A 20,594-nucleotide genomic window follows, 5' to 3' on the forward strand; every position below is an offset into this window, starting at 1 on the left:
TATTAAATCCCTAAGAACAGCTGCCTCAATCTCTCCTTAAAAATAGGAAGTACAAGAGCAAATTATATCAGTCATACTACTAAAATATTCATGTGCAGCCTTCAGAAAAAGATATATATACAATTAGAATATGTTCAGAGTTTTTTAATGGTAGCTGTAGCAGCTTACAAGTAGTTTGATCTTAACGTTAAATGATCCTTTTAAAAAGTTCTGCAGTCGCTTGCTTACTCTGTAGCTTACTTGTGCTTTTAATCACAGAGAAGGCTTTTAGACTTCAGAGAGAACCACCTATGACTCAGGACCATTTATTACAAGTGTGTAACAAATATTTCTCTATCACCGTCTAGTATGTTGAAATTATAATTATTTTTTCTGAATGGAAAGACAGACATAAGCACAAAACTTGCCAGACTGGATCATACCAGTGAAATACCTGTGTCATAAGTCAGATTAAAAGCACAGTTTACTTCAGAGCTATTTAATGACCAGAAATCATCGCTCTTGCTCAATGGCGTGCAGTTTATTTTTTTAAATAATCAGTTATATTGTGTAATATTCAAACATTGGTAAAAATTAACAGTTGATTAAAGCAACGTTTCAGGTGAAGGTAGAATCTCAAAAACATGTGTAAAAGAACCCTTCCCCTGACGCTGTTGGCATTTAAACCCTGCTTGGATACTCGAATTTGGAAATCTCAGGCTTTCTACTCACGTAAATTCTGGAAGATCCCAGGCTGATGTTCCTCTATCTGTAATTAACGGTCCATTCCCTGTCACGGGGGAGCGGTAATGGAATCTGAGCCCGGCTAATTACTGATAATGAAGGCCTTTCTGTATAAATCAGTTAAGAGCTAAAGGATTTGATTGATGATGAGGTAATATTAAATAAGAACACTCTATTGGCTGAAAATTACTTTATTGTAAAGGGACTGCTATTGAGAAAGTCATTTACAATTGCATAACTGTTGGAAATACGGAAAGAGAAGCAGCAATGGGGGGATTTAAGGCAGAGAAAAGAGAATACAAGTTAATGGCTGAAATAATGTGTCGGAGCTTGTGGAGGAGGCTGGTGGGGATGGTGGGGAACAGCTGAGGCTGCGCTCACAGAAAGTCCAGACTTCTGGAAATTTACACTCATGGGATCTAAGTTTTCCTCTTCTATACAATATTTTGTGTCAGGCAGAGATTTAGTACCGTGTTACTTGTCTGATTCACGCTTGTTCTTCACATGGTTTCATGTCTGATGGGTCCTTCTTCACAAGCGTTGAAAAGAAGCCACGTTCTGTTGGCAACAAGTGAAGAACTTGGGTTAAATTTTTGGAATGTGATAGTTGAAAATAATATTTCCCATGGAAGCTGGTAGGTGAGCAATCTATCTATGCATCATAATAAAAATGCTAGAAGAAATGCACTATTTTAATTTATATTTTAACAAAAACTAAGCTACCTCCATCAGAAATCAAATGTGATGAAAGATGTTTTCATCATGCATGGGCTGTGCTTTTTCCTTCCCTTACAAGGGAAAACAAAACTTACAAGGAATACCCTACGCAATAAGTGTTGATAAAACAAATGCAAAGCATTTCCTCTTGCTAACAGACTTCAGTATTGAGTCTATTTATTTCTTCAGAAAGCCTGTGTGCCTGTGAACCAGTTCCCCCAGCATCAATTCCTCACTACGACTGTCAGCTGCTTTCGAACGCCCTTGGTCCAGCGTCAGAACCACGTTGTTACTGATGAGCCCAACGTGGGCATAATTCACCAGAACGGGAGTGAATACATCAGGTTGTCAAGGCTGCAGCAGCGTGCGGGATTTCTTCCCCCGTAGACAACACTGATCCAAGGATTCATGAAATCCCAGGATATTTTACAGACGGTGTTTTGTTTGGGCCAGGCCACCTCTAAAGAACACCTTGAAGAATAGAACAGGGCTTCAAGCAGGGCTCTGGTGGATCCGAAATAACCCTGCTGTGCATTCTTTCATTGTCTCAGGCCATTTCTTCTGAAATACCCAATAACTTTAGCACAAGGCAGATGAATTAGCCAGTCAAATAAGGCTCGAGGATGAATGATGGCATTGCCCCCCACACTATAGCACCTGTTAGTCCACCCCCAGAGGCAGTGTTGTGCTCCTACCTTTGAAGCAGGCGGGCAGGGTGAGGTTGCCGTCCACACACTGCGCAGCCACCGTGTAGGCACAGGACTTCTCTTTGTTCTTGCAGAAGAAGGAGACGGTCTCACCGTGCTGAATGCCTTCCTTAAGGTCGTTCTGAACCCTCTTCTTCTCGCCGTTGTATAATACTACAGCTTTCTTAACGGGTATTTTACACGGTCCTGTGGAACGGTCCAGTTATAAGCAACACGTAAGGATAATTAGAAATCTGTTTTGAAAAGTGAGCACGTTATATCCCATCAGAAATCTGTATAAGTGATGTGATATAAATGTATATGTGATATATATGTGTATAAGTGATGAAAATGGTATAGATAGTATATAGATAGTATATAGATAGTATAAAACTTCTGCTGGTGTTACAATGCTGAGGAAATTCAGAACCCTAAGTATAGGGTCAAAAGTTCCCAATGAAAATCCAGCCCCAGTAAGATTACTAATTATATTAAATAGGGACAGGAAAGGAAATACTCAGACAAAATAAAGTTATGTGGCTGATTATTGAAGTCCATTCAGGTACATGATGTCCTACAACATTCAATGCAGGGAGCTGTCTTAGATTCTCAGGGCCTTGAAATTATGATTTCGGTTTCTTTTGCATGAAGCTGTAATAGCTCACTAACGATCAGCGGGAAATTCAACCTGACGGATGGTTTCCAACAGCTGGGGTGTGCGTACCTCTACAGGTTGGCTTGGTGGACCAGTTTCCAGTCTTCTCACAGCGGGAATGTTTGTGTCCGTCCAGCACGTAGCTGGGCTGGCAGCCGAAGCTGACGCTCTCGTTGTAGTGATACGTTCTGCGCACCGCAAACTCTATGAACCCGTTTTCTATTCCCGTTGGAGTGGGGCAGGTGACAACTGCGGCACAAAAACAAAACCAAAGCTTGAGCAGTGTTGCGGTTCCAAACAACACATTGCATACTTCAGAATAAAACGTCGCGGTTGTTCGTTTCATCCTGTTGCAAAACCGTAGACAGAAGAAAGATTGTTTAAAAAAAACCAATAAATAAATATTACTTGTCTTACATACAGATCTCTTGCAATCTGTAGTTACATCAGAAAACTACTTAAATATGACATAGTTTCACTGAAAACAGTGAAGTTCTCCGGACTAAGGGTAAACTTGACTGCTTCTGAGATTAATCCTAGCACTTAGAACAAAACGTTCACCGTTCTCTGGAGGCCAAGCTCTGATCCCCCACCGTGAACTCTGTTTAGCAGGTCTTGTTTAAATAACCTTTATACCTGCAGCAAATATTTCAGCCGTTCCGTGTTGTGCGCAACCTTGTCAGCAATCACCTTGCATCCTCGAGTCTGACTTTCAGAATAATTCTGCTATATGCTTCCAATAACAATTGTTACTAAAAAAGTATTACGGTTGTTCGTATTGTTTGATATATTGAATTCTAGGAGATATTTGCAGGTCGATAGAAGGACGTTACTCACCCTTGCACTCGGGAATGCTGCTCCAGCTCCCATCGGCCATGCAGGTGGCCGTCTCGTTCCCAATAAGAGCCATAGGCGGCACACACTCAAAAACTATCGTGTCCAAGAAATGAGAAACATTCCCAGGTTTCAAGCGACGGTAGGAAAGGACTCCAAACTTGGGAATCGACGGCGGCGCGCAAGTAACCGCTAGAAAAGCGTTCATAGAAGTTAAAGCGTAAAGAGCAAATTATCACTAGAATCACAGGAGCGACGTGCTTACAACCAACTTAATCCACACTATCATTTAGGGAAGCTTAGCTAACGAAACAAAAAAAAAGATTAAAAGTCTCAGGAGCCTTAGAGTATGTAATCCATGATTTTTGCTATATTTTGGGGGCAATATTTTGCAGTGTGTTGCTTTTTCAGTGACGTGTTTATGCAGGGCAGGTTATAGCAAACACACGTACAACAGTCGCAAAGGCACGACGATATCGCCTTTTTATACACATGAATTTGGGTGGATAAGCGTCTTACCTCCAGCTGTAAATAGCATCCCTGATCCTGGCCTTTTGTACAGTCCTTTAAACTGTATTTCTCTAAAACTAGAACCCACACATTTAACCCCAAACATACAGGGTTCTTCTTGGTTTTCCTAATTATTTCTCACATGGCACTATAGGAGGCCTCCTAGTAACAGTATACGTAATTCTGAGCAATGTAAAGGAATCCTTCTGTAATAAGGATAATGATAGAGTAGGTTTTTTGATATTTAAACACCTACCTTGACACTGTGGAAAAGTCCCGCTCCACTTCCCATCTGCCATGCATTGGCTCGTTCTTGTCCCAACGAGGTTGTAACTGGAAACAGAAAGACCTGGTTATCAGAAAGCTCGGTGAACACGGAAATGAATCAAGCTCTTCTTGGCAGGAAAGATCACCAGTCCTGATAAACAGACTCGAGAGTCCAGCTCTGAATCCTTCTCTAGTTCCAGCACTTACTGACCCCAAAGGAAGTTTAGATTCAAATATGAAAAGTTGTTAGTATTCAAGTATTGCAAGTAGCCAGACAAAGGGTTTGATACAAGATGTGTTGCTTTTTCAACTGTAAAGTCTATCCTATATATTCATTTCTACAACTGGTTAATACTCTGGCTATATGTGAGTAGTGAGCATTGATCTGTGATTGCTAATGTGAATGCTGTGGTTTCTTGGGAGGAGTTCCTAGCTAATTATGACAATTAGGATCAAACTATTGCAAAGAACTCAGCACTCTGAAGAACTAAAAAGTCACTGAGATGCATTATTTTATTTTTATGCTAGACGACCCAATTTTATTTCCATATGCCCTCTAAGTGCTTCTCTGCCATCCTCTGTGCTTATATCATTAGCACCTACTCTGAGTTTTAAAGAAATCTTCATCCTGTATCTTATCATTTCAGTATCACACAGCTGAAAACCAGTAAATTACAATTAGCAAAATTAAATAATTTGCTGATCATTTCCTACATTTGGTGCTGTAGTTTAATATATTTCCTCCTCATCTTGCTCCTCTTTTGCAGAAGGAGGAGGTGGCTGGGGCTGCTGTTGCTCTTCAATGAGCTCTGGGCTCTGTCTTGGCTACAACCTTCCCAGGTAAGCATTGTTTATTAATTAATTACCCAAGGAAAATGAATTGTATGTTACTATCAAATATTTCTCTGTATTTGCCAGAGCTGTTTTTCTATAAGTGTGTTATCATTTCCCAAAGTAGCAAGTAGCCTTGAGTAAAAGTGTATTTGCTCCAGGGGCCAAATTAGGATTAACCTCATGTTTTCATTTGCTGAGCTTGGAAAAGCAGAGAGACAAAATTTTCAGTCTCCAGAGCCCAACAGCATAACAAGTGAGACAGAGATTATCTTCTCTGCTGTAGGATTTCATCTTGTGATGGTGTAAGAGGATTTGGAAAGCAGTCCAGAATAAATCTTTGCATAAAATCTCTATTTTGATGACTTCTGTATCTGGAAGACACTGCTTTGTAGGAGCAAAACTCTAGGGTGTTATAGCCAGGACCAAACTGAGTACAATCACCAGCTATGCTTTTTTAAACTTTCAGAAATGGGGCTGGGTCCTATGTGCGGTTTTCTAGGTTTTCTGGTAATACTGCAGTAGGTGATATTAGGATGTAAGGCTGTGGTTTAAATTACTCATTTAACAACATGAGGAAGGGAACACTTACCCTGGTTCACATGAAAAACTTATAGAGCTCTGATAGTGGCTGTCTATAGATTCAATTTTTCCATTTTGCAAGGGTCCGGGTCTGGGACATCTCTGTGCTGTTAATTAAAGATTTGTTAAAAAAGGATAAAATTATTTCATGAGGCATGAATCGAGGAGAATGGAACCAAGCTGATCACAAAGGGGTCCTGGCGCCTTTCATGTTTTTCCTCTCCCATGTGCTACATTTCATTTTCTACATCCTATCAAAATATAGTAGTTTCAAAGTTGTTGCGATGAAATAATTTTTGGTGTTTGATTACCTGAGGAAAATAACTTCTACACAATCAAATGCCAAACGAACAATGAAGGAATACAATAAATGCAGGTGTTATCGAGCAGCATGCGTCATTACAGTGTAAGTGCCGCTGGGCTGGGTCTAGGGGTAGGATAGGCTTGGTTTTACTCACGCAAGCACAGGAGCGTGTTGAGCGGCCACCGTCCCGTCGGGAGGCAGGTGTATTTCCTCTGGCCGTTATTGGGGACGAACCCGGGCCGACACGTGTATTCTACTTCCTCACCCACGTCATACACGCTCTTGTCAATGTTAATCGTGGCAAATAGCACTTCTGGTGGCCTGGGACAGACTGGAGGAAAAGAGATGCTTTACAAGAAACTGGGTGGAAAGTTGGAGTCGTTTTTAGTTCTCAACTGGAAGCACAGGTTTCTGTATGATCACCAACTATAGTATGTTCCTGCATGGAGCTAAACGGTCTTTCTGTAATCTATAGGTACAGAGCTTACTGAGGCAGCTGTCGGCTACTTATAAGTATTAGATTTTTGTGTCACTTCATTATACTTTTGCTTCAAAATGCATTTGTGAAGGTATCTTGCCCATTGAGTGAATTACAGTAAATTATCTTGGACAAAAGGGGGTGAGAGTGACTTAGAAGCAAATTATTGCATTCCATTTTTAACCCAAATTAGTTTGCTGGGGTCAGCCTGGAATGAGGTTTTGGGGTTTGTTTTTTCGCAATTAAATTTCTTTTTCTCTGGTTTCCCCAATTTTTGGGTTCAGTGGGGCAAACGCTCTGTTACATTAGGCAGTTCTGATTGCAAAACAGCTTTAACGTATTGACAGCATGAACAACTCATCACCCAGAGAGTGAGAACAGGAGGGGAAGGGGGAGAAAAGGGTGCAGAGCGTGTCCTGCAAAGGACACGGACAGAGGCTCCCGCTGATGTTGTGGGGACACAACAGAGCAGCACAAAGCTTGTGCTGCAGAAATGCACAGCAAATGGATGGAGAGAGAACACAGAACAGTGCCCAGAGCCCTTGGCATGGGGAGAGGAGGAGAACAGCGAGCAGGACGATGAGCAGTTGTCTGAGGGTTTAAAGTCCTGTGGTTCCTTTCTCCATCTTCCCTCATTCACACCTTAGAAAGTGGAAGCACTTACCTCTCGCTGCCAGAGCGCAGTGGCTCAGAGCAAACGCGACCAGCGCCAGGGGGAACATCGCGGCCGGTCCACGAGCCCGAGTGACCCTCGGTCCGGGGCTGTTCTCTCACAAATAAAGGCACCCACAAAAGGATGGTTACATATTAACTCTTTGTATTTATTCCCATCCCAGTAAACAGAAGATAAAAGGTCCCTTGTGTTGTTTGTAATAGAGGATGAAACAACCATCACATGTTGCGTTGGTACATAATGCGGGGATTGAGATGGCGATCTCTGCTGAAAACATCTCCTCTGCGGTTGGTTCTGCGCAGCAGCTTCTGTTGGGACCGATGTTTTTGACAATACGATATTATCTTCTCACCATCTTTAGAGGCTGAGGATGTTTGGAATAGGATATTGGACCAAATAATAGAACTGTCACTAAGAAGCTGTTGTTTCTACATACCAAAGACTCCTGAGAGTTATAGCGATCTTTTCAAGGTAAAACCATTAGCGTTGGAGTGACATTGGTTTTGTCGTACACCTCCAGTGATGACGCCAGCCTCATGCCAGTTTGCTCTAGATGATGATATGCCCTGAAATTCACGTTTCGGGGCCTGTTCGATCAGATTCAGGTTGTCAATCAGCATCTTTCAATTAACAGATAACTAAGAGCAGCAGCGACAGGGCCCACAGTGCCAGCCCTACAGGAAAAGTGAAATAATGATTCTGGATTGAGATTATTCATGACGAGGGGTTCAAACTTAACTCATATTTTTGGGTGGTGTAACAACTCGGTTTGGTGCTGAGATTTGGGGTCAGCAAGTCAAAACTCCACAGCTACCAGCAGAGGTCCTGATCACTCCCAGTGTAGCACATTTTTAACTGCAGGAGCATCTGAAGTGCCACCAAAATAACATTTGTGTGATCATTGTTCCACAGTTTGGTGTTTCTAATCTAAGTATCCTCCTTCCTTGCTGACTCACAGCCTGTGAGGGGGCGTGAGGGACATTTGAAGCTCTAATGAGAAGCCAGGTTATGTCAAACTCTTATTGCTGTGATCCTAAATAGCTTGTTTATTTTTGTTTTTTTGACGTTTCTCTGTTTGCATTTAAAACACAAATTTTAGCCACAACATTAAATAGTTAGGAACATGCTATTCTTCTCAGAAAGAAAATGCTGTGAATGTCCTACTCAAAATATTTACCAAACACACAGTGCCAAAGGGCAAAGTACCGCTGCTAAATCAACAGAAAGAAATGGACTTCATTTTCTGTATTTACATCTGATTCTTTTTCCATTTGTCGCAGCCTGGTTTTTCCCTCTTCTTTTTCTCTACGAAATGTCACAAGTGTCTTTTCCCTTCCCAACACACAGCAATGCCGTGATGAACTTTCCTGCCTCTGCTTTCAATCCTTCCTGCTGTTTCGATTACATTCTTCTCTGTGTTTAAAATAGCACAGGAATAGATGGGCACAGTTTTACCCATTTCAATGCTGACCAGCTGAGCGTTTCTCCCTGTGCTCAGCAGATGGCAGAATGTCCTGGACCATCCACCATACAGATACAAATGGGAACTTAAAAGCTTTCTATACTGCTTTAAGAAGAGGGGGAAAATGGTTCAGTTTGTGTGCACGTTGTTTTTTTCCATAGATTTTTGAGCGTGGTAAGTTTACCGCTTTTAAGATTGAAAGTAAAATTGAATAATTGCATGTGAAACTGGAAGGAGAATGAATGTTTAAGTATACATCTCACACAACTGCATAATCACCACCAATATTGTGATGTTCTTTGAAAACCTGCTTCTCTGCAATAGGAAACATTAGGATGTGTTTTACAAATAACTGTGTAGCTGGAGAAAGCGTGATTATTATTGTATGGATTCACCTTGGCAGAGCATGAGCAAACCAACTTAGTTCTGTCTGTATTTGGTGGTAGTATGCAATTATATATATATAATCTGATTTTCTGTCAAATCCAGCCCATTCTTTTAGCACATGTGCTATTTATTAGTATAGTTCCTATAAACCCAGTCATGAAGCAGGACTTTGTTTCACCAGTGACCACATAAATACAGAGCAGACTGTCTCTACCACAAATAGTATTATATTCTAAGGAAATAAATGGTAGCTGCAAGCACAGAAGTGGTGCAAGAACACCCTGCGACGATGTTGACCAGCATGGTATGCAGAGTATCAGTATCACAGCAGTCTCACTGTTACCTGTTTTTGTGGTAACAAAACCTAAAAGGAGAATATGCAGGAAGGAGCTGAACAAAGTGTTTTTGCAAAAGCGGTGTTGCGCGGATAAAAATTATTCAGAGCAGCACAGCAGGACCAAGAGTGCATGTTTGAAAAGATGGCAATGAAATGATGGAGACTGGCATCACGGATGATCAGAGTGGTTTCAGTGAGGAATAAGAGCGAGGAAGAGGGTGAGCCAGCAAAAGCCTTAAAAGTGAAGGTAAAAATGTCATATGGAAGAGAAGGAGTAAAAAAATAGAGGGGTGCTAAAAGAAAAATGATGATGAAAACCAGTCTGTGCAGTGGCATTCTTCATTGACACCAAGGGTCAACTGGAGCTGTCATGACTATAGGAAAAGACATGGTAATAATCAGGACAGAAGACAATAGGAAGGCAGACAAAGATTCCAGGCAGGAATTGGTCTGTCCTGGAGAAATTATGCAGGAAGTTTACAAGAGCTGGGCGGACTGGAGGTCAGCGCGGGCAGCGGTTCCCCAGCTAATGAGCCAGACCTGTGCCCTCCCTCTGATCTGTCTGCTTCTCTACTCGATGCCGGCGTTTTCCCGATGTTGTAGGATACATCGCACCTCCGACCCCGCCACAGACTTCCTGGCAGTCTGTCCTTCCAGGCAATGAGGGCTGGGTCTGCGTTACCCACCATTCTCAAGATTTTATGACTGTTCTTCAACCAAAAAATGCACAACGCAACCAGTTCAAAATGCTGGTATTTCTCAAATCAACAGGAGTGTGATAAGATACTCAGATTCCAGCTTCCTTCACGCTGCTCTTTTTGCTTCACGTCAGTCCCTGTGTTTTCATGGGGACACCCGTTCCTCCCTCTGAGAATGAAGAGGCGATGGTCAGATGGCCAACAATGTACCCGAGTCCCTCTGCAGAGCCGGGGCTGAGTCTCAGGTCCAATCGTTGTCCTTCATATGGCCAAGATACTTCTATTAATATTTGTTCAAAATTCATTTATGCATTGCACAAACATTTCTATCGCCTCTACTCAATACATCCAATAGTGAAGCGAGTGCTGCGTTGTACTGAAGAGATATGAAATAAAAAGTAAGAAGTCTTAAAGAACAATAATTGCTTTCAGTTCTGGACAAGTTGAAACTATTCCTACTTCCTAAATATTAGTTGTTTCATACTTAATGTAGAACTGTGTACACAATTTAGATGTATACCCTAATTATTAGCAAAATATTCAGTCAGCCAGAAGCCAACATCCATTTGCAGTGAATTATTTTACATTTAATGTGTTTGGACATGTTGGAAGTAAAGACACAGTAACTGTTATTAACCTGAAAGAATGTCGTAGTGGCATAAACAGTGTCTATATGGTTCTTTAAAAGATTGTTTTCACTTAATAGCATGTTTTAGGGGTGAACTGCAGTCCTAGTTACTGATGTTCCACGGTGGGTTTTTTCTGAATTTGGTGAAATAATTATCATTTTAGTCCTAGACCTTGAATTGCCTTAAGTATCCATGCAAGTGCAGTATGAAAGTACCCAGTCCCATACTGACCATCATATTGAGCATCTCCGAGGGGTTTTCCTGAAGTGGGTGAACACCAAACACTGGGAGAAAATGAGAATGCATGGAAAAAAGAGACAGAAAGCACAGCTGTGTGCACTTGGTGTGTTTTGTATAATAGATCAAGTGCAGATAACAGGCAGTACAGGTAAGGAAAGGTGATTTAACTTTTAAAAATGTTATTTTATACTATCAACTAAACATGGCATTAGTTTCCTTGAATAGCAAAGCCATTTAAAGAGGTTCCTGCTGCCCTCCCTCCCCAAACCTTTCCTCCTTGATGGTCATTCCTACCTACAAGCTACAATTTAATGCCTCCTTTGCTATGAGAAAAGAGCATTCTGAAGCTGCTTCCTCCTCTCCGCCTTCACATTTCCTGCAGAGAAAACCCAGAGAGTCTCTCTCACAGTTTTAGTGCGACCCAAATATTGTGAAACAGTCTGTTCCTCAGATAAATTCATCAAAACTGTCTCAAAAATCCTGCACTATATTTCTTTATTGAAAACGTTAAATTACGAAGCCTTGGGGGCAAATTACTGTCTATGAGAGTTTGAATGTGCAGCAAACAGCTTTGCAAGGGAAGATTTTGGAAGTGTTGACATACAAGTGCGGTGCGGAGCCACAGATTTCACCCTTTTTTTGCCTTGTCCCACCTTTTTGCCTCTTCCCTCGGTGCAGGTGTAGAGATCACAATGCTATTGAAGGCCAAGGCAGCCACCCTACCAGGGAGCTCAGAAAGGACCAAGCTGCTGCTCTTCTCCCATCAAGCTTGAACTGAAGTTTTCAAGATTCCCTTCATCATTGTTTTTCTACTTTCTATTAGGCCAGATGCCACAGATTTCCCTTGGGAGCAGCATCTGGCCTTGTTTATGTATATAATATATGTGTATTGCCTTGGGTTGTCATACTGGCAAGCTGCAGGGAATTCAGACCTGGTGAGGGTCTGGTGCTGCAGGAACACGCTTCACCCTTTCAGTACATCAAACCTGTCAGCAGCATTTCACCCCTTTGTGATCCAGCAGAGCAATCCTCGCTCCTTTCCATCCCAGGATGACTCCATCCCTCCCAATAAAGGAATTCTCTGGGTAAACAAGAATGCTCTTAAATTGCCTTCGCCACCCATGGCATGTTGCCATAATGCTATCAGAAAGCCCAGCCAATGTGAGATTTATTTACTGCTGTTCTTTGGCTTTCCCGAATGGTGGATAAGAGGATCAATAATCAAAAAGCTGTTTGGGATATTCATCCACATTAAAAACTTCATTGAAAAGTGCATATGTCTAAAAGCATCCGAGAATCTGTGCTCTTTGGCTCTGTTGGAGATGCTGTTGGTATCGCCTAATAAATCGACAGCTTCAACCCAGACAGATCCTATGATCTCTATTAACCTGTGGATATTATCTGTCAAATTCTTTCTGGGCAGAAGTCCAGCCTGTTCCAGATTAATAAATCCACCTTCTTTGTGATTCAGCTCCAGCACAGTGTAATCAAAAAGTAGATACTGATATCCGTTATGGTCTAGACCAAAACCTTCACCAGGTCTTGTCATCGCCTTCATCTGGGGCTTTTTAATGGGATTTTATTGATGGTTTTGAGTGACTTGAATCAATTTATACACAATTAACAAAATCACAAGATTAGGAATTTGCCATAAATCTTGATTAATCAACACAAATAGTTGGCTATAATTTTTTCTTGTGTATTTTTCATCCGGTGTTCTTAGCAAATTTCCTCCAAGAGGAGGAATTCCTCCCTTCGCTGTTGACAAGTCTGAAAAAGCTAAAAATGCAGTCTCAAAACTGAACTTTTCATGAGAAGCTGGATGCAGAGGGAAGGCCGTTGATGTCTACAAGCTGGTTTTTAGGAGCCTTCTGGAATATCGAAACACAAGAGGATGAGTTGAGGGCCAATGCAGTCGGGAAGATTGGACGTTTTGTATGGAGCTGGACGTTTTGCTGGAAAATCACAGTGCTGCTGAGGCTTCCCCAGACACCTCCGTTGATGTGGCTTCTGTCTGACGCTCACGACATCGCATTATTCTGCGTCTGGATCCTGTTAACAGACTCGTAGCGCACCACAAAGGATGGTTCTTTTATAGTGTGGACCATTAGAGAGCAGGGAGATATCAATAAACTAATTTTCCTTTGTGACAGCCTCTATTCTCCAGCAATAAATCCACGGTCAAGCCTTTCTAAGAGGAAGCAGGTTTTGAAGGGGCCAATATCAATAACGGGAATCGGGTTTTCAGAAGGGCTTAAATTCTATTTAGGCAACTAAATGAAGGCCATGCTTTTAAAAGTACTCACTTTATTAAAGTAAATTTTTGGTGTATTGGGTTCTTTGGAAAATGTAGCTATCGATTTTGGTTTCCAGAGGCCACTCAGCTGCTCTGACAATCTCCACATGTGTGTATATCCCCAAAACTTTTGATTTGATTCTAGTGCTGTAATCTGCATCATCATCTAGGGAGGCTTTCTTGGGATTTTGCATTTCTTTATTAATTTCATGTAAAAATAACAAAAATAAATATCAGACGTTGATGTCCTTTATTCAGTGCACAGGGAGATGTTTCATTGCACATGGAGACATGGAGATGCTGCCAGTATTTTGGCAACAGAATGAAACAGAATTGTAATCGATCCAACATTGCCAGAACTGGTACCGGTGACATTCTCATAAACTGAAGTTTTGAAAAGAGAAGATATCCAGGTGTTTTGACAAGAACAGGTCACGACCGTTCTGCAGAGTGACAATATTTATTATACAAGTTGAAAAAGTGCAGGAAATGATCTCATTTTCTCCGTCACGTTACCTAACACGCGGTCGTTAATGAGAGGGTCGTTCTGTTTTCCACAGACATCACAGCATAGTCAGGTTGAACATTAGTCCATTGAACCAGTTGGCTTAACCACTCTTCCAACCTTGTTAAAGCCACCACCTGGCGCTTATGTCACAGCCACATCATCCGGATGGAACCAAATCCACTGGCACTTGCCTATGGGATGCCCTGGTTTATTTATTTCCCTTAGAGCATTGTGGGTGAGATAGCTGATTTATTTTAAATATGTTTTCTGGAGTGAAACTTTTAACATGTAATTAATGTTGAAGGAGCATCCGTAGTATTTTATTTTCTTGCAAGTAGCAATTTGGGGCTATTCAGGTCACCGTATCTTGTGCAACTGAATGGCAGCATGAGACTTATTTAACACAACCTAAGGAGATGTTCCCTTGTTATGATATGTATTAGTCTGCTAATCTTTTCAGTCTTTAATCCACAATACGGGCTTAAAAGACCAAAAATAGCCTCTACTGTCATTAAAGGGCAGTTTCTGGAGTTTTGTTTGAAAATGAAAATTCTAGCGGGGAGTTGAATGGGCGTTAAATGCTGACAAACAGAATCCTCCCTTGTCTGACGTCTGCGGGACACGGAGGGTTTCCACACCTCATTTCTCAGTTAACTGTCACTTCGGGTTTTGAAACGTTTCTATGAAATGAATGTCAGCTGCTTCTGTGCGTCAGCGCTTTCTCTCTTCAGCCCTTCTAAATTCAACAAGTATTTTAAAGCTGTGTTTGTCCAGCCAAACTCGTGTCATTTCAATTATTAGAGCACAGGCGGACACGGTGTAACTGGAAATCATACCGTTGAAAACGGTGCTCTGCTTTCTCTACATCAACGTGTCATAATAGAATGGTGGCACAGAATAAGAAAGGAGTATCCTGTGTATTCCAGCTGATATGCTTTTATTTTCCTCAATTTGCTCGAATAAAACAAATGCAACATGATAGTATTTATTGCACCTGTGATAAATGATATTAGGCTGTCAAAAATGATAAATTGAAGTGCAATATGTATAATATCTAGTTACACCTTCGCATATAGATTGCATACAGGCGTACATTCAGAATTCCTTTTATCTGCAAACTTAAACCCTATGTCTGCAGCTTTTAATGAGGAAAAGAAAAAGGAAAACCAGTTTTTGGAGGGTGACGTTGTCAGCTGGAGGGGATACAGGAAATGTTTCTCTCTACCTAAAGCAGCAAACCAAGGCCATAGAGGTGGTGGCAGCGGCTCAGGCGGAGGAATTGGTCTCCAACAGTGCACATGGGGACACCTGGGGTGTGAGACCAGGGCGAGCAGATGTGATACGTCCTGCTAACAATTCCTCACTTTCTGAGCATTTCCATTTAGGGAGTTTTCTGGTCTGTGTTCTTCTGAGCAAGGAATTCCAGTTGTCCATTGCAAAGCCCACCTACTTTGTTTCCTACAAACCTGTGCGGCATGTTTCCCTAAATAAATTATAGAGGCTCTCTTGTTTAGTTGGTACAAGAGAGGTTTGTTCTTTCCTCCGCATTGTTTGAGTGCTTTGTTTGTATTTCCAGTCTGAGTGTTTCTGCCTTTTTTGTGTGTACAGTTGAAGCCTGAAAATTTGCCTCCACAAGGGAATTGTTCTGATGTACTCAAAAGAATGTGAATTGCTTTTTGGAAGAGATATTCAGAATTTTGCAGGCTGATTGCCGGTGGGAAGGGCAAAATCTGCAAAACAACAATGACAGCAAATGCTCCAGCTGAGGCAGAGATCTTTATTTATACAATCTAGAAAGAGACAAAACCCAAGAAACATCCCAAAGGGCCCCGTCACATTTCCGCGTGTAACAGCATCAAGCTCTGATTCAGCTCTGTAACTCGGAGATGTTTTCACACGCACCCGAAGACGAGGAAAGCAAAGAATAGCTTGTCGCTCGGTATTCTGATGAGAACACTGATAGGAAAATAATGTATTTCACACTCAACATTCTGTATATCATCAGCCATTTATTTCAGTTCTATGGGGAGCTGCTGTGAGGATAATTCCCAACCTGTCTGCGTGAGCAATGGGTTCTGTTCCGCTCGCAAGGAAACGCAGGTTGAAGTAATGGCATCATTTCCACGGTGCGAAGGGAAGGTGGGATTTTGCTGACTTAGCAGTGAACTGCAGTTTCATCCCTAGCAAATGGTTAATTATGATGATATGCCGTTTTTTTCCCCCAGAATTCTTCAGAAATGCTTTTTTTTGGTGACATTTCATCTCACATAGGACACTCTTTCTGTACCTGATCTTCTTTTTGACTGTGTTTTAATACGTGCATTCAAACTTTCCTGTTAGGACTAGCATGGGTAAACAAGCTGTCACATGGGCTATTTTAATAATAAAGTGTTTAATGACCCAATGTTTCCCAACCTACAATCTGAGTAACTTAGAGGGGAAAAGGGCAGAGAAGAGAATGGGTGTAAATACAGAGACACAGGTGAGTTGTGCAGACCGTAAATGCACAGATACAGAGAGACGCAGAAACCAGCGTCGATCTAGAGAGACAAAATATCTCTACCTCCTCCTCACCCCTCTAACAGAAACACAAATGTAGTTATTTATGTTACCACGTCCTACCTTTTTCCGATTTTTGGAAGCGTTTAAGGTGCATTGTTGCCAAACTGGGTAAGAACAATAAACAGTTTTGTTGATGAACGTGTAGTAAGATCTGGAAAACCAATAGGAACAGTGGACACCATCTCATCATTTATAGCTGCTGGTCAAAACCTTACAAACTCATGAATGGGAACTTCAACGCTTCACAGGTGATTTCAGACAAAGAGACAAAGAATGTGTTGCATGGAAAGAGAACTTTTACCCTCAAGTTTGTGTTTTAGTGAAAACTGATAACTGCTTTTGACTTAATAATGACAAGTAATTATTGCACAATAGCTGCTGGTGGAAATGTCTGTGTGAAGCTGAATGTGTGGAAATGCCTTTGGAAAGTGAGACAGGGTGAAGCGAATTGTTTTTAGGCGGTGGGTTTGCAATGAGCGAGTTGTCCTTCCAAAAAGGGATTTGGAAAGTAGCTACTTGTTCTGATAACTCTCCGGAAGAGGAAGTGGTTGTAATTCACTTTGAAATGTGAGGAGAAATTAAGTTGTGAACTTCCTTATAGGTCTCAAGCAGGAAGTGATCCCTGTTTGTTGAATATTTCTTATAAGCAGGAAATAATAAACTAGAGAGCCAGAATGGCCAGAGGAGCTGATGAAGGTGTTCTCCTTGGCTTCGAGTGGAACGGATGCAGACACAGCACATTGGAATAGGGACGGAACAATCCACGCACTTTCCTTTGGGAAGGAGATACTTTATTTTAATTGCTTTTTGATCCAAAAATGATCCAGGCAGGAGCACGTTGATCCAGCAGATGAGTAAAAGAAGGCATTTCAAAGGCTGCAGAACGACTCTAAGAAACCTCTTCCAACACAGACCTTGGGTGGTATTGATGCAAATATAGAAAGGACTTGAGATGTGCTTGTTGCAGCAGTAATTGAATTCTCCAGAGAAAAACTCATGAAACTTCCAATGGTAACTTCTACCAGGGACAAACTCTCTAGGGTATTATCCAAATATTCATATGAGAGTAAACCTTCTTCCCAGAACACCCCATAAATGGCACTTTGGAGCCAGGAATTCTGGAGCTGCTTGCCAGGAGGCTGGAAAAGCTGGTGCTCTGATTTAATAACCATGTATATGCCCGAACACAAAAATGATAGTGCTGACTCCTTGTCCAGATGGCCTGAATCAGAAATAAATGGTGAATATGGCCCTAAGGAGAAGAGCAAACCCTGGGCTGCTGATGGGAATGTAGAAATCTTCCTCCAGTGATTTGCAGAGCAAGGTTGAGTTCCCGGATCGCCCCGAGTGCAGAGCAGGAAAAGCGTGTGTCCAAGCAATTAAAAACCTCCCAGCAAGAGGATGGAGATGATATTATAGCATATACCAAAAGTGTGTGGTGAATGGAATGTCCTATCTCCTCATAGCATCACTGTGAGAGTGTCCTGGTCATAGAGACAAAGCTTGACATTTGAAGGTGAATATATATATATATATATATATATACACGGAAAAGCCTTGTGTAAGTGGCGTGTATCCAAAATACAGCAGCAAGAGGAGTTATGTACAGTAAGGGAAGGTTGTGTTATAATGGTTTGCTGTGCGCACATAATAGATTATTTATTTTCTTCTTGCCTAATGTGTAGATTCACAATGTACAAATATTTATTAGGTTTGAGATAGAATAGTTGCTTGGCAGAGTAGAGTGTTCCTGACGTGATCGTGCGGTGTCACAGCTGGTGTCATTCGGCCTAACGAGGCGATCGGCAGGTGCTGGAACCGACAGCCTGGGGTGCTCACTGAGGTTTTCGGGAATTAATCCTGACCAGAGTCACCCTCAGGAAAGAAATGTGAATCCAAAATGATTCAGCAGGTTTGAGACTTCAAGGCCCAACCAAACGTACAGATTGCCCCCAATCTGATGTGATGCGGGTTGCGTCTGATTCAGCCCAGTCCTCCAGTTTCGGTAACTGTGTTTGTAATGCGGCACCACAGGAACAGAAACAAATGCGTTCCATATTTCTTGATGGAACACTTGCAGTACAAAATGTTTCTTAGTGCTCATCATGCTTTGGCATAAGTTAATTAAGGCAAGAAACATCTATTCCCGCTGAGAGGAAGGAGGGATTTGAAAGGTGCAGAATAGGTAGAAACCAAATTCAGAACTGTTACATTTTTTGCATTTTGGGTCAAATCTGAAAATAGCTGCTTGCAAAATAAAAGTCTGTGAAGCAAGGGCATATGGAAACAGTTTCTAGGGCATCTGGCTTGATTCTGTAGGTTTAGAAGAAGAGTGGGGCTGTCCCTGTCATCAGTTATTTGATGCAATGCCATGAATGCACCGGTTCAGTGAGGCTGCACCCAGAAACCCAGGCTTAAAATCAAGAATAAGATGGCGTGTAACAAGTTATTTCTGTTCTGTGGTGAACGTCTGCATGCACTTTCCCATCAGCAAATAAGACTTAGAGTTAATTAGCTTTCATTATTGTGAAATAAAACATATTACACACGCTTACATAGACAGACTTATGAGTATGGAGATGCGTTGGGGCAGGGGATCTTTTGATAAGCATCCATTTCCCATACGTGAACATTTGTAGCCATGGGAATAACGTTTATTAAAAATATTATGATTAGGATTTGTTTTTCTTTTTGGTTAGCACATATATTTTGTATTTATACACACACAGTCATGCTTTAGTGGTTTTCTGAACGTATGGAGATGCTTTACAAATTGCAATATGAGAGGATATATGTTTGCCATAGGCAGATAATGTGTCTGTGTCCAGGGACTTGAGAATATTTTGTGTGTATTGTGAATAAATGAAGACAAACAGATCTATTCTTTTATAGAGTACTTTATTGTCGGTGTGCTGCATGAAAGCACACTGAAATCTTTATGTGCTGGATGCATGGGCTAGTGAGAGACTTGCTGTGCGTTTCCTGCACTTTCTGTTGAGGATATTGTGCGGTAAATCACAGGTACATGACACGCTGCAGTGGGGCAAGACAGCGAGGTCTCCGGTGTTTGCTGCATGTCCAGCGGGTGCTGTGCGATGCAGGGGTGCTGGGTATGGCCTCGGGCAGCATTTCCGTGTGTGCTGGTGTCTTTCTGGGCTGCAGGAAGGGGAAGGGTTGGTGCAGGAGCCTGCACCTGTGTTCGCTGTGGCGGTGGAACCGCACAGCTCGGGGCAGGCACAGGAAACCCGCGCTGTGCAGGCGGCTGGGCGGAGGTTGGCCCTGCTCTGTGCCCTGGCGGGGCTTGTGGCACCGACCGCAGCCGCACCGGGTGACGGGCACAGGGAGGCAGAGCCCGAGGTCACCCGGACGTGCTGCTGCTGGGCCCGGCTGGGAGGGGAGGTGACAGTTCCCACGGCCCGGCGCTGCGGGAGCTGCGCTGTGTGTGCCACGGGAGGCAGCTGCGGGCCGAGAGGGAGAGAAGGAGGGAGCCGGAGTGTGTGTGAGAGGGAGAGGAGCCGCTATGTGTGCGAGCGGACCGGGGTGTAGGAGAGCAGCGCCCGTTGCTCGTGTGTGAGAGTGGCCGGCGTCTGCGGGCAGACCGGGCACCGCCTGTGCGAGGGACTGGAGCCGCTGACGGGAGGCGGCAGGTGCTGCCACCCGCCCGAAATCCTCCCCCCGCGAGGGGGGCGGCCCCGCGCCGGGCCTGCCCCGCTCCGCCCCGCCCCGCTCCGCTCCGCCCGCGGCCGGGGGCTCGCACACCCCGCGGGCGGAGCAGCCGGCGCGGGGCCGGGATCCTCCTCCCGCTCCCTACGCGCCGCTCCGACGTCAGGCGCGGGAGCGGGGGCAGCGCCCTGCGCCGCCGTTGCCAGAGACTCGGCGGCCGCCGGACGGGGCGGACGGCGGGGCAGTGACTCCCGGCGCGGTGACTCCCGGCGCGGCTCCCGGCACAGCGGTGGAGAGGAGGGCGCTATGGCCGACGTGTTCCCGGGCTCGGAGCCCGGCGCGGCCCCGGACGCTGCGCGGCGCTTCGCTCGCAAAGGGGCCCTGAGGCAGAAGAACGTGCACGAGGTGAAGGAGCACAAATTCATCGCGCGCTTCTTCAAGCAGCCCACCTTCTGCAGCCACTGCACCGACTTCATCTGGTGAGACACCCGGGCAGCGCCTTTTCCCCCGGCAGCTCCGCTCGGGCCCGCTCAGCCGGAGGGGATCCCCTGT

The 20,594-nt window shown here is 43.3% G+C and overlaps 2 protein-coding genes across 3 annotated transcripts in view; one reads left to right on the plus strand and one right to left on the minus strand.

Annotated features, from left to right (window-relative positions):
• Positions 1–898: 898 nt before the first annotated feature.
• Positions 899–7,374, minus strand: APOH (apolipoprotein H). Its single transcript, XM_065852470.2, has 8 exons — positions 7,252–7,374; positions 6,264–6,440; positions 5,816–5,912; positions 4,382–4,458; positions 3,619–3,807; positions 2,851–3,030; positions 2,136–2,333; positions 899–1,281 (listed from the first exon to the last, which is right to left on the minus strand). The coding sequence occupies exons 1-8, from the start codon at positions 7,307–7,309 to the stop codon at positions 1,211–1,213; spliced, it is 1,047 nt and encodes a 348-aa protein (XP_065708542.1). The 5' UTR covers positions 7,310–7,374; the 3' UTR covers positions 899–1,210.
• Positions 7,375–20,173: 12,799 nt separating this feature from the next.
• The window catches only part of PRKCA (protein kinase C alpha), a 117,695-nt gene continuing 117,274 nt past the window's right edge, over positions 20,174–20,594 (plus strand). The window contains exon 1 of one of the 2 annotated variants that reach the window (XM_071816411.1): positions 20,174–20,521. In XM_071816411.1, coding sequence (XP_071672512.1) covers positions 20,349–20,521 — 173 coding nt within the window. In that variant the 5' untranslated portion in view covers positions 20,174–20,348. The remainder of the gene's footprint in view (positions 20,522–20,594) is intronic. The other variant, XM_065852241.2, reaches the window with a different exon arrangement.

This window comes from Patagioenas fasciata, chromosome 18 (genome assembly GCF_037038585.1).
Source record: "Patagioenas fasciata isolate bPatFas1 chromosome 18, bPatFas1.hap1, whole genome shotgun sequence".
NCBI classification, from domain to species: domain Eukaryota; kingdom Metazoa; phylum Chordata; class Aves; order Columbiformes; family Columbidae; genus Patagioenas; species Patagioenas fasciata.